Below are 14,344 nucleotides of genomic sequence, written 5' to 3' on the forward strand. Positions count from 1 at the left end.
CCTAGTTAAATAAAGGTTAAATAAATAAAAATAAATAAAACAAATACACAAACACAAAACTGAGTAGAATATTATTGCCAGACTGATCACTTTGATAGGCCCGTGGCAGACAGCAGATTGCCATATAAAGACATTCATCTTTGTGAAGTTGTGTTGGTTCGCGTGTCACTTCCTTCCTCGTTTATTTGAATAGATTCATTGTCGCTTGACTTCTGAGGGAGAGACAGTGCACTGCCTGCCTGTCAAGCAGTGAGAGCAGCAGACACACTGAAGGAAGGAAAGTGACACAGACAGACTCACAGACAGATCCGCCAGTCAACTCACCTCCCTCAGGTAATTCAATCTCCTGACCTAGGGGCCTCTCAGTGTCACTGTGTTCCTCTGCATGTGTCGTTATTACGTTGAATCTACTGGGAAAATGTTCTGTGACTGCACATTGATTCTGATGAGGATGAATGATGATGATGATGCATTTCTGTTGCTTTAACAGTCCATAAGGGTTCACAGATAGTCCTGTGAGTGTTAATAGATCGTGTCGTCCTGGAATCTGAGGGCAGCATGTGTAGTAGACATGCTGATCAATGCGCAGCATTGCCATGTCTTGACTGTAAAGTCAGCAGACTATGGTGACAGAGAGCAGAAGTAAACCATTGCACAGTGGTTAAACAGGAAGTACGTTGGGATGTGGTTAGCCTTGCTGCAACTACTGAAACGTATTCTAACATGTGAAAGCTATCAGTAACTCAGATATAAATGTACATTTTCTTCACTATTCATGGAATAACATGTGGAATAACATGTGCTTCAGCACATGGAATTGACTGACACGTGAATTTGTCATCTTTTGAACTCACACTGCTGTAGCCATTTGAAAATGATGAACAAAATATAATATATATATATTTTGTCTTTCAATTGTGCTTGAAGAATCCATAACACACACTACACTTCAAGGAATGTGCCTTTGAATACAAAACAATTGAGAGAAACCGAGGAAGCACAATTGATTGCTGTATAAAGATTATTTGGAGTGACAGACAGATTGGCTTTGATAAATGTCCACATCATAATATTGTTCCAATAAACCTATCTTCCTATATCTAATCCATGCAAATATACCTTACTGTTTGATTATTTTCTTACTACATAATGAATAAGCTGTTTGTTTAAAAGAGAACAAGATTTACATGTGAAATATGCGGTACCAATGATTGATGTTTGTGGGTATTGCAGTTTTATTTCCATAAAGGCCCTTGATGATTTTAGTGACTGAGTCCACAGGTAATTATTGATAACAGATGAGGGTTTTTAGGGATTTCAAATCAAGTAACTGGATTTGCCTCATGAAAGATAATGCCCCTCATGATCAAAATGCAAAGACAAATTTTACTTCATCATCAAAAAGTAAAGTCTGGGTAAATGTCGGCCCTAAAAAGACAATAATATCCTATTGTTAGATTAGTGAACATCACAGTGTCATTGTGTCATCCAGTGTGTGGTTTACTGAATCATCAGAGTGTCTCACTGCTGATTGTAAAGTGACAAAGCTGGTCATTTTGAAACATGGTGTAAAAATACATTAGTTTCGCTTCTGCTTCTGACCTCTATAGCAATGGTGGGAGAAAGGTAACAAAACCCGGAACCCCTTGTTCTTACTTATTTTAGAAGTGTGCTACTGGGCCTCACGAGTGGCGCAGCAGTCTAAGGCACTGCATCGCAGTGCTAGAGGTGTCACTACAGACCCGGGTTCGATCCCGGGCTGTATCGCAACTGGCCGTGATCGGGAGTCCCATAGGGCGGAGTACAATTGACCCAGTGTCGTCCGGGTTAGGGGAAGGTTTGGCTGGGGGGCTTTACTTGGCTCATCGCGGGCCGGGCGCCTGCAGGCTGACCTCGGTCATCAGGTAAACGGTGTTTCCTCCGACACATTGGTGTGGCTGGCTTCCGGGTTAAGCAGGCGGGTGTTATGAAGCGCGGTTTGGTGGCTCGTGTTTCGGAGGACGCATGACTCGACCTTCGCCTCCTGAGCCCGTTGGGGAGTTGCAGCAATGAGAAAAGATTGAAATTGGGGAGAAAAAGGGGGTAAAAATACAAAAAAATGTAATAATAAAGAAGTGGGCTACTACAGTACATACATTGTTGAATATAGACAAATAATGGTCTTTAGACCCTTCTCCATACTATAGGTTTAGAAAACCATAGATGTAATCACTAGGAGCCACTCAGGTTTCTTCTGATGACTTGGGTGACAATAGAAAGAGAGACAATTGTTACTCATCCCAAAACTTCACACCTCGGAGGCAAGCAGAGCAGACCTAGTTTAAAGTGGGTCTTTGTATCTAAAGTGACCTTTTATCTCTCGCTGAGTCTGTGGTTTACAGCCGTAGAGCTCTCGATGAAGCCACACAGTGAAATGACAGCCATTCTCCCTGTCTGTTATCACTATAGCAACCTGTACTCCACTCTCAACTCAGACTGAGGCCTAGAATGTATACTTTGTCCTAAGGCAGATGAGGAAGAATTCAGAGGATAAACACATACTCACACACAAACTTTGAGTTGGTCTGGCTAACCACACAGAATGTCACAAGACAAACTTCTCTGAATTGCATAATAGATTATTCTCCCCATTTCACACAAGTCTTAAGCAATATCCTTGTTATGACTTTGTATGTGTGTTGTTGGGGATACTTGGAAATGCTAGTTTTGTGATAATGACTTGCAGTTGCAAAGGGGTGTAATAAAGACACATGAATGGTGTGAATTACCTCACCAGAAAAAGTATAAAGCAGCTCACTAGAAGCAGGATACTTTAGAGCAGGATACTTTTTTTTCTGCTGTCTAACGAAATAGACAGCAGAGGCCAGAACCACTGGGTACAGCAAATCACATTTTGTAGGAATTATCACAGTGACAACATGCAGAAAGTTCCTCCTTGTTGAGTATGTTCAGTATTGTATGGGTTTATAAAGTTGAAGTTGTGTTTGATGGTTTCAGATCCCACAAAATGGCTGCTCCACCACAGATTTCTCAAGATGAGTTGGAAGAACTGAGAGAAGCCTTTGCTAAGATCGGTGAGGGCCTGAACAAACTCCAATCCTGATTCCTCCATACTAAGACGGAAACTGAAACATAGTTGATAAATCATAGACTCACTTCACTCTCTCTTTTATTCTGGGTCACTGACTCATTATGTATTCAACAAGGCTACATTTTACATGACCTTTGATTTATCCATCCTGTTCCAGATGTGGACTCTCATGGCCACATTGGCACAAAAGAGCTCAATGACCTGTTCAAAGCTGCCAACCTGCCATTGCCGGGATACAGAGTCAGAGAGATCATCCAGGATCTCACCAAGACAGGAGACCTGCATGACGGCAAAGTCACCTTCGACGAGTTTGCTAATGTAAGTTCAGAGGTCAAGAGGTTAAAATCACTGGCATTTACAAAAAGTCAATGTCAAAGAACAGGAGAACATAGCATTTTCATACATTTTCACATGACACCAGAGATACATGGTCTCATCTCACCACTATTTTTCCTTTCACTAAGGTGGTCCATGGACTGAAGAGTACAGAAGTTGCTAAGACCTTCAAGAAAGCCATCAACAAGAAGGAGGGCATCTATGCCGTAGCAGGAACTTCAGAGCAGTCCAGCTCAGGCACACAGCACTCCTACTCAGGTGACTGCCCCTACTTGTTTCACTGAATGAGAATGCCCCCAAGCTACCTATTTGAGTCACTCTCTAGATATGTCTGTAGCCAACATGACACAGGAAGCACTAATCATTCAAATGAGACATACAGAACCACATCTATCTCTATGTCTGGAACAATCCATAAGTACAACAACTATTCCTGGTCTGTGAAGTCACATATCTGAATGTCTCTGATTGGCTAATGTATATAAATATTTACCATAAGTACAAATACTGTATATTGTGCATCCACCCCCATACCCACACCTTTCTCCACTGACAGAGGAGGAGAAGGTGGCTTTTGTGAACTGGGTGAATAAGGCCTTGGAGAAAGACCCAGACTGCAAACATGTCCTCCCCATGGACCCCACCACCAATGATCTGTTCACCGCTGTCGGAGATGGGATCGTTTTATGGTACTTTCTAACTGGTCTCATAGACTTACTTTAGAGTAAAAACCAATCCCTATGGCAATATTCCATTGATATTTAACTATGTATCTCTCCTTCACCTGGTAGTAAGATGATCAACCAGTCTGTTCCGGACACCATCGATGAAAGAACCATCAACAAGAAGAAGCTCACACCCTTCACCATCCAGGTAACCTTTTACAGACATTACTGTAACACCACATGCAGCTTTGTATAACCCATTGACACAGTAGTTTATTTTCTTTGTCATTATATACACTATGTCATACACATCTACAGCTGTGTGTGTGCTGTGCTCTAACAGGAGAATCTGAACCTGGCTCTGAACTCTGCGTCGGCCATTGGCTGCCACGTGGTGAACATCGGAGCAGAGGACCTGAAGGAAGGCAGACAGCATCTGGTCCTGGGCCTGCTCTGGCAAGTCATCAAGATCGGTTTGTTTGCTGACATCGAGATCAGCAGGAACGAAGGTGTGTGTGTGTGTGTGTTAAATGTTTATTTGAATATAGGCTTTCAATGTGTATGTGTGTTTTATAACTTTTTAGCACGAGGGTGTCTATATATCTGCAGTACTGTACATCACTTGATCTCTGTAGCCTTGTTTGAATTTATGTGTGTGTATAATAATATCAATGGTGTGTGTGTGCAGCTCTGATAGCCCTGCTGAGGGATGGGGAGAGCCTGGAAGACCTGATGAAGCTTTCCCCAGAAGAGCTGCTGCTGCGCTGGGCCAACTATCACCTAGAGGAGGCCGGCTGCTCCAAGATCAACAACTTCAGCTCTGACATAAAGGTGGGTCACACACGTTATGTCGGATCTGGATTGTCATATGACTGTGTCGCTCCTGGATCTTCTTGTGCATTTGTGATTGTATTAATTTTCTGTTTTGCATTATAGGATTCCAAGGCCTACTACAACATCCTGAACCAAGTGGCCCCTAAGGGAGATGAGGAGGGAATCCCTCCTATTGCCATTGACATTTCAGGGATAAGGGTACATGCTCTTCCTACACTAGAAACATCAACCATTGAAGGTGCAATATTTCCACCATTTCCTGGTTGCTAAAATCCGAATAGTTCGCCAAATGAATGTGACAATACTAGCAATGTATAGTGTAGAGCAGGTGTTCCCAATCTGGGGTACGCGTACCCCCAGGGGTACGGGCAATGCCATCGGGGGTACGCCAAATAAAAATGTGATTCACATTTAAAAATGTTGCCTCATTTCACTGCCAAAAAGCACTGCCAAAAAGCCTCGTCAAATAATTAACATCCAATCACAATAACCGTTACTCTCTCGTGTGAAACCTTCACTCTTGTGCAGACATTTAGAAACAAAATTACAATTTGAAAAATAAGCCATGGGAGTTTTTTGAGCGAGAATAAAGACGACTTTCGAGTAGTAAGACATGTATAAAAGCAACAGATTACATTAATAAAAAGGGGCTAGAAGCATCTTATATGGTGAGCTACCAAGTGGCTAGGACAGGCAAGCCCCATACTATTGTGGAGGACTTCATTCTTCCTGCTGCTGCGGATATGGCTGGGACAATGCTGGGGGAAAAGGCCCAAAAAACTATACAGAAAATGGCTCCATCAAACAACACTGTTTCATGACGCATCAGTGAAATGGCAGGAGATGTTTAGAAAATATTACGGCTTCGCATACAAGCCAGTGAATTATATGCGTTACAGCTGGATGAGTCAACAGACGTGGCGGGCCTGGCACAGCTCCTGGTATATGTCCGTTACATTTATGGGGGGTCAATTAAGGAAGACATCCTCTTCTGAAAACCACTGTAAACCAGGACAACAGGAGACAATATTTTTAAAGTACTAGACAGCTTTGTGACATCAAATGGACTTTGGTGGTCAAGATGTGTTGGTATCTGTACTCATGGCGCAAAAGCCATGACAGTGAGACATAGTGGAGAGGTAATGCGCGTGCAAGCAGTTGCTCCCAACGCCACTTCAGTACACTGCAGCATCCACTGAGAGGCTCTTGCTGCCAAGGGAATGCCTGACAGCTTGAAAGACATTTTGGACACTACAGTGAAAATGGTTAACTTTGTTAAAGCAAGGCACCTGAACTGATGATGATATGGGCAGCGACCATGTAACACTTTTAAAACATACAGAAGTGCGCTGGTTATCAAGGGGCAAAGTATTGACACGTTTTTTTAAATTGAGAGACAAGCTTAAAGTTTTCTTTACTGACCATAATTTTCACTTGTCTGACCGCTGACCGCTTCTCACACGACTGGCCTAACTGGGTGATGTTTTTTCTCGCCTAAATGATCTGAATCTTGAATTACAGGGACTCTCCGCAACTTTATTCAATGTGCCGGACAAAATTGAGGCTATGATTAAGAAGTTGGAGCTCTTTTCTGTCTGCATTAACAAAGGCAACACATACTGTAGGTCTTGCCATCATTGTATGATTATTTTGTGTGCAAATGAACTCAAGCTTACGGACAATGTCAAATGTGATATAGCGAAGCACCTGAGTGAGCTGGGTGCGCAATTACGCAGGTACTTACCGAAACGGATGACACAAACAACTGGATTCGTTATCCCTTTCATGCCCAGCCTCCATTCCACTTACCGATATCTGAACAAGAGAGCCTCATTGCAACAAGTGGTTCTGTGAAAATTGAATTTACTCAGAGTATCCTGCCTTGGCAAATCCACTGTTAAGACACTGATGCCCTTTGCAACCACTGTACCCATGTGAGAGTGGATTCTCGGCCCTCACTAGCATGAAAACTAAATACAGACACAGACTGTGTGTGGAAAATTATTTAAGACTGAGACTCTCTCCAACACAACCCAACATTACAGAGTTAATATTCTATAACAAATAAGGTTTTATATGTGAGATTATGATTTCTGCCCTGGTCCTATAAGAGCTCTTTGTCACTTCCCATGAGCAGGGTCGTGACAAAAACTCACACTCATTCTTATGTTTAATAAATGTATCGTATAGTGTGTGTGGCAGGCTTACAATGATGGCAAAAAAACAACATTTTAGAGTGCGCTGGCCCTGGTGCTAGAAGGGGGTACGCAGCTGGAGGTTGAGTGTTTGAAGGGGTACGGGACTATAAAAAGTTTGGGAACCACTGGTGTAGAGAATCATTGTACAATCTAAACTGCTGTGAAGTATTTTTTCAATAACAAAGAATATTGTGTTTTCAGCTGTTTGAAGCTTGGTGTACAAAACTGAAAATTAAAGATGCAGAAACTAAACTTAAGAACGGGAACCATATAAATAGTGCACTTAGAACATATCTACCCCTTCTTAGACTTGCTATCAATGAGAATGATACATCTATTACTAACATTTCAACATTTCTATGTGAATTTGGTCGGGTCACCCAAAAAGTTACATGTTGCAGCTTTAAATTTAGATTTCAGCCAACCTGATCAACAGACAGTGTTGTTCTTCTAGTCACCTAGGTTAAACATGCCTGCTAAATTGACCATATTATCAATGAGTGATACATCAGATGTTGCTGTTAAAGATCTCCCTACCACCCCCTGCAGGAGAAAGAGGACATAAAGAGAGCAGAGTGCATGTTGGAGCAGGCGGACCGTCTGGGCTGCCGGCAGTTCGTCACGGCAACCGACGTGGTCCGCGGCAACCCTAAGCTAAACTTAGCATACATTGCCAACCTGTTCAACAAGTACCCTGCCCTGAAGAAGCCTGAGAACCAGGACATCGACTGGAGCTCCATCGAGGGTCAGTTTTGGGACCAGACCATAACCCAGTTCCTGAGCATCCCCTCTTCCTGATTATAATATAAACCATATATAGGCCTAAACCAGTGTGTAATGCTGTCTCGGCCACTTCCAGGTGAAACCAGAGAGGAGCGCACCTTCAGGAACTGGATGAACTCACTGGGGGTCAACCCTCGTGTCAACCACCTCTATGTGTAAGTACAGGTCACTCCATCGTATTACACACCATTTCCAATCATTTGGAAACCGCACTCATTTAAATTGTGTGTGCATGTTTTACAGGGACATAGATGATGCTTTGGTCATCTTCCAGCTCTATGAGAAGATCAATGTGCCAGTGGATTGGGACAGAGTAAACAAACCCCCTTACTCCAAACTGGGCAGCAACATGAAGAAGGTGAGACTAGGAACAATACGAGTTCTCCCAAAGTGCGATCATGATTAAAACAATCAATTGTACGTTGTTTTTTTTAAACAGTACAAAACATACACATACAGATGCACACAAATATCAACGACATCACACCTACCCAGACCTGCTCACACCTCCATCTCCAGCACCCACATCATTATCCGCCACATAGCCTCAACCTGCACCATTTTGTTTCTCTCCGTCCCCCACGCACTTTCAGCATTTAGATAAGAACGTGTTTTACCTTTCCATTTTGTTAACAATGGAGGTTTGGTTGATTTCCAGTTTTTAAGTTTACGTTTTTTTCAAGATGATTGATGAGAAAAGTATCATCCAACCACTCGGGTATCTCACTGCACTTACATATGCTTGAAATAAGCAGACAGATTAAAAGTGCATTTACATTGTAATACTTATGACAGCCAACTTTCTAACTCCGCTGATAACTTTTGGACTTTATAGCATTCCCAGAAGGCATTGATTATTGAGTTATTGTTAGTTTTACACTTAAAACATGACTCTGTCGCTGTGCTGTAGAATTTGTGAATTTTGTATAATACATTTTATACATTAGTTTAAACTGGAATAAGTGTACATTTTCGTTAACCTGTAATTTTGTTAGATACATTCCAATATTCCCTCCATTTTGTGCCAATATCAGTTATTTTTAAGTCTTGGTTCCAATAGATCTTTTTTCTAAGAGATTGTCTGTTGGATAGGCTCTCTGCAAAGTTTTGTACAGTGCCTTCGGAAAGTATTCAGACCCCTTGACTTTTTCCACATTTTTTTAGGTTACAGCCTTATTCTAAAATGCATTAACTTGTTTCCCCCCTCATCAATCTACACACAATACCCCATAATGACAAAACAAAAACAGGTTTGCAAATATATTCAAAATAAAAAACGGAAATATCACATTTACATAAGTATTCAGACCTTTTACTCAGTACTTTATTGAAGGGCATTTCGCAGCGATTACAGCCTTGTGTCTTCTTAGGTATGACTCTACAAGCTTCGCACACCTTTTTTGGGGGAGTTTCTCCCATTCTTCTCTGCAGATAATCTCAAGCTCTGTCAGGTTGGATGGGGAGCGTTGCTGCACAGCTATTTTCAGGTCTCTCCAGAAATGTTTGATCGGGTTCAAGTCTGGGCACTGGCTGGGCCACTCAAGGACATTCAGAGATTTGTCCCGAAGCCACTCCTGCGTTGTCTTGGCTGTGTGCTTAGGGTCATTATCCTGTTGGAAGGTGAACCTTCACCCCAGTCCCCACTACCATGTTTCACCGTAGGGATGGTGCCAGCTTTCCTCCAGATGTGACACTTGGCATTCAGGACAAAGAGTTAAATTGTGTTTTAATAAGACCAGAGAATCTTGTTTCTCATGGTCTGAGAGTCTTTAGGTGCCATTTGGAAAACTCCAAGCGGGCTTTCATGTGCCTTTAGCTGAGGAGAGGCATTTGTCTGGCCACTCCACCATAAAGGCCTGATTGGTGGAGTGCTACAGAGATGGTTGTCCTTCTGGAAGGTTCTCCCATCTCCAAAGAAGAACTCTGGAGCTCTGTCAGAGTGACCATCGGGTTCTTGGTCACCTCCCTGACCACGGCCTTTCTCCCCGATTGCTCAGTTTGGCCGGGCAGCCAACTCTAGGAAGAGTCTTCCAAATGGGGGCCTGATGGATGGAGGCCACTGTGTTCTTGCGAACCTTCAATGCCTCAGATATGTTTTGGTACCCTTCCCCAAATCTGTGCCTTGACAACAATCCTGTCTCAGAGCAATTCGACCTCATGGCTTGGTTTTTGCTCTGACAATCACTGTCAACTGTGGGACCTTATATAGACAGGTGAGCGCCTTTCCAAATCATGTCCAATCAATTGAATTTACCACAGGTGGACTCCAATAAAGTTGAAACATCTCAAGGATGATCAATGGAAACAGGATGCACCTAAGCTGTTTCGAGTCTCATAACAAAGGGTCTAAATACTAATGTAAATAAGTTATTTCTGTTTTTGCAATTTTTGCCATTTCTAAAAACCTGTTTTCACTTTGTCATTGTGGGGTATTGTGTGTAGATTGCTGAGGATTTTTATTTATTTAATCTATTTTAGAATAAGGCTGTAACGTAATAAAATGTGGAAAAAGTCAAGGGGTATGAATATTTTCCGAAGGCACTGTACAAAACCTTGCAGAGAGAGCCTATCCAACAGATAATCTTTTCCCACGGCACTAGCCTATCATATGAATATCCTTTTCTGACTCAAATAGGATTCCCTCAAGATGGCTCTGACGCCCAAAAGATTTCAAATAGAAATTTCACAAATATGACACTTTTAAGTTGCATGTTTTAAAAAATATCTACATTGTTCAGTCCAAAATTCCCTTTTAATTCTGTCATGGAAATACATGTATTTCCTATTACCAAGTAATTTACGGTGTTTATGCCTTTAGTTTTCCATGTGGACCAATTTATCTGTGAATTCTGAAAAGCTATCCAAGGATTGTTCCACAGGGTTGTGATTTTATGGAGTAATATTGGTTCATGTAGAACACGTTTCATTTTATTCCGTATTGTTATAGTGTTCTTAGCTATGATGATGTTACTGTTCTTAGCTTTATAGACATGTAAAAAGATTCTGGGGATGAGCATGCATGTCCGCAATATGTACCCATTGGTCCTCATTTAACTACAATGAGTATCCAAAACATTAAGAACACCTGCTCTTTCCATGACATATACTGACCAGGTAAATCCAGGTGAAAGCTATGATCACTTATTGATGTCACTTGTTAAATTCACTTCAATTAGTGTAGATGAAGGGGAGGAGACAGGTTAAATAAGGATTTTTAAACCTTGAGACAATTGAGACATGAATTGTGTGCCATTCAGAGGGTGAATGGGAAAGACAAAATATATAAGTGCCTTTGAACGGGGTATGGCAGTAGGTAAGCGCACTGGTTACGCACTGGTTTGTGTTAAGAACTGCAACGCTGCTATTTTTTACACGCTCAACAGTTTCCTGCGTGTTTCAAGAATGGTCCACAACCCAACGGACATCTTGCAAACTTGACAAAATTGTGGAAAACATTGGAGCCAACATGGGCCAGCATCCCTGTGGAACGCTTTCGACACCTTGTAGAGTCCATGCCTAGACAAATTTAGGCTGTTCTGCTTATTTGCCCATCTGTTATGACCGAATATACTTTTTTAAAGAATGTCTTCAGTGAGGTAATTGGTATTACAAAGAATAAATATAAATACTTTGGGAGCCATGCCATTCTGAAGAGGTTTATTCTACCTGTAAGATTTTAGTCGTTTTTTTAACCTTTATTTAACTAGGCAAGTCAGTTAAGAACAAATTCTTATTTTACAATGACGGCCTACCCACCTCCCCTTACCCAGATGACGCTGGGCCATAGTGCACCGCCCTATGAGACTCCCGATCACGATGTTTGAGTATTCTGAAGATATTTTTAGCAAGGGGGGCATTGAGTTTTCAATATTGGCCAGGTATATCAGGAGATCATCTGCAAATAAGTTTAGTTGATATTACCAATGCTGATACATGTTACATTTGGGTCCTGTCTAATTCGTTCTGATAGCAGTTCAACTGCCAGGGCAAACAGGGAGGAAAGATGTCTTATGCATCTTTCTAAAGCAATTTCAGCAATTTGTGTATTATTTGTGTAGATTTTTGCATAAGGACATTTATACATATATATTTTAAATTGATTATTTCTGCTGGAAAGTTGAACGCTTCCAAAGTTTTGAATAGAAAAGTCCATTCAAGACAGATGAAAAGCCTTTTCTGCATCAACAGACATTGATCGTTCTAAGATGGCGTAGCAGTCAGACGTCTTTGTCCTCGTCTTGTCCCGTGTATATATCTTTTTATATATTTTTTCTTTGCATATATTTTTTAAATATTTTGAATATTTTTCTTAACCTCAACATACTCTCCTGCAATCCGCCTCACCCAATGTGGTATGGATCTGCTATATTCTTTACTTTTGAACCGGATCCCCCAACAGATGCTAGCCAGCTAACTAGCTAGTAGTCAGCCAGCCACTGCTAGCGGTCTTCAGCTAACCTTTAGCCAACAACTCTTGCCAGTCTGCACAGCGCGATTCAAACCAGAGCAAATCGGACTTATTTTTCTCCATATCTCCGGATTCCTACCGCAAGCTCTGAACCTTCTCACCTGGATCATCTCAGCTAGCTAGTTGCTATCCGAGTGGCCACTCCTGGCTAATGTCTCTGTCCTGAAGCAAGAACCAATTAGCCTGGAGCTAGCCTTTGCTAGGCCCATCTCTCGGCTAGCCGACAGCCACTCCTTGGGCTACAATAGCTATTTTGCAAATTGGCCTGGACCCCTTTAACTGCCAACATGGAGCCCCGCCGATCCATCACGACTGGACTACCGACGTAATCTGCCCGAGGGGGGTTTTCAACTGGCTCCTCCGTCGCGACGTTAATATTTGGGGTGATGTGTTTTTAGTAATATTTTTTTTCTCTGCTGATAATTGCTTCAGGGTTGTTGAGTCTAAGAAGGTTGTAGGATCAGTCCAACTGTTGTTTATTTCTGATTTTATATAGATTTTCATAGAAGCTTTTCAATTGATTGACTGATTGATTGTGTTTGTCTGTTCCAGTTGGAGAACTGTAACTATGCAGTGGAGCTGGGGAAGAAGGAGGCCAAGTTCTCCCTGGTTGGCATCGCTGGACAGGACCTGAATGAAGGCAACAGAAAACTCACCCAGGCCCTGCTGTGGCAGCTGATGAGGAGGTAATGCAACAGAATACTGTTAAAATGCTTCAGATTATAAATGTTTCCTGTTCCAGTCATGTGATTAGGAAAAACCCCTATGCAGGCCCAATGCATACTCCATAATTCCACATTTAGAAGGATCCATCTCTTTCTCTCAGGTACACACTGAACATTCTGGAGGAGCTTGGTGATGGGCAGAAGGTGAATGACGACACCATCGTCACCTGGGTCAACGATACACTCACACAGGCTGGCAAAGGCACCATCTCTGGATTCAAGGTAGGCTGTACCTCTGCTGTTTAATATTTTCCTGACCATGGTACCTTTTTTGACGTTCTAGACTTCATTTAGTCACTAAGCAGTAAAGAAAATACAAATACAGCACCCTCCACAGCAATAGCTCAGTGTGTGTGTGTGTGTCTGTGCCTCTGTAGGATGGGTCCATTGCCACCAGTATGCCAGTCCTGGACCTGATTGATGCCATCCAGCCAGGCTCTATCCGCTATGATCTAATCAAAGTGGAGGACCTGACTGAGGAGGAGAAGCTCAATAACGCCAAGTACGTACTATGTGATGATAATCAAATGTAGGTATGAGCTTGATGAAAGAGAGGAAACGTTCAAGTTAACAGATGTAAAGATATCCCCACTAACACATCTCCTCTTAATCCTACCTGTTGTCAGGTATGCCATCTCCATGGCCAGGAAGATCGGAGCGCGGGTGTACGCCCTGCCTGAGGACCTGGTGGAGGTCAAACCTAAGATGGTGATGACGGTGTTCGCCTGCCTGATGGCCCGGGGCATGAAGAGGGTGTAGGGGTCACAACACCACAGAACACATCACCTAAAGCTGTTATCAGCACAACAACCAGAATCAGGGAAGAGAGGATACTAGCTCACAAGACAATTTCAATAATATAGCTAGTATGTCAGGAAATCAGGGATTCAAAACTCAGGCCTAATATAGCAAAGAGCAGATAAAAATAGATAATACTAGAAATATACCACAGATATCAGAAAGTCGAGCATCTTATTTTGATACGAGATTAAGCTCTTTCTAACTTTACTTTTTATTTCTTTAATTGATGCTATTAATGATATGGTTTTCAATTTTAATTAGAGACCATTTTGCTTTCAGACTGAAAATAAAGACATCAGGGAAAATGATGATTTTTTTTTTGTATTAAAAAATAATGTTGTTACTTGGTTTTGTTCACACGCATTGTAATACACATACTCTACACCTGTACAGTATGAGCAGTCTACTTACAAATAGTTGTTCTGCATTAAGAATTTACTCAT

At 41.9% G+C, this 14,344-nt stretch overlaps 1 protein-coding gene across 1 annotated transcript; it reads left to right on the forward strand.

The window, feature by feature from the left end:
* The first annotated feature begins 200 nt into the window (after positions 1-200).
* LOC115129375 (plastin-2-like) lies at positions 201-14,244 on the forward strand. Its single transcript, XM_029659643.2, has 16 exons — positions 201-333; positions 2,998-3,074; positions 3,249-3,409; positions 3,556-3,685; positions 3,984-4,116; positions 4,219-4,300; positions 4,436-4,601; positions 4,781-4,923; positions 5,029-5,124; positions 7,674-7,869; positions 7,984-8,062; positions 8,151-8,265; positions 12,928-13,061; positions 13,202-13,322; positions 13,478-13,602; positions 13,727-14,244. Exons 2-16 carry the CDS (start codon positions 3,008-3,010, stop codon positions 13,857-13,859), a joined length of 1,881 nt encoding a protein of 626 aa, XP_029515503.1. The 5' UTR covers positions 201-333; positions 2,998-3,007; the 3' UTR covers positions 13,860-14,244.
* The last annotated feature ends 100 nt before the right edge of the window (positions 14,245-14,344 follow it).

This window comes from Oncorhynchus nerka, linkage group LG1 (genome assembly GCF_034236695.1).
Source record: "Oncorhynchus nerka isolate Pitt River linkage group LG1, Oner_Uvic_2.0, whole genome shotgun sequence".
In the NCBI taxonomy this organism is placed as follows: Eukaryota; Metazoa; Chordata; class Actinopteri; order Salmoniformes; family Salmonidae; genus Oncorhynchus; species Oncorhynchus nerka.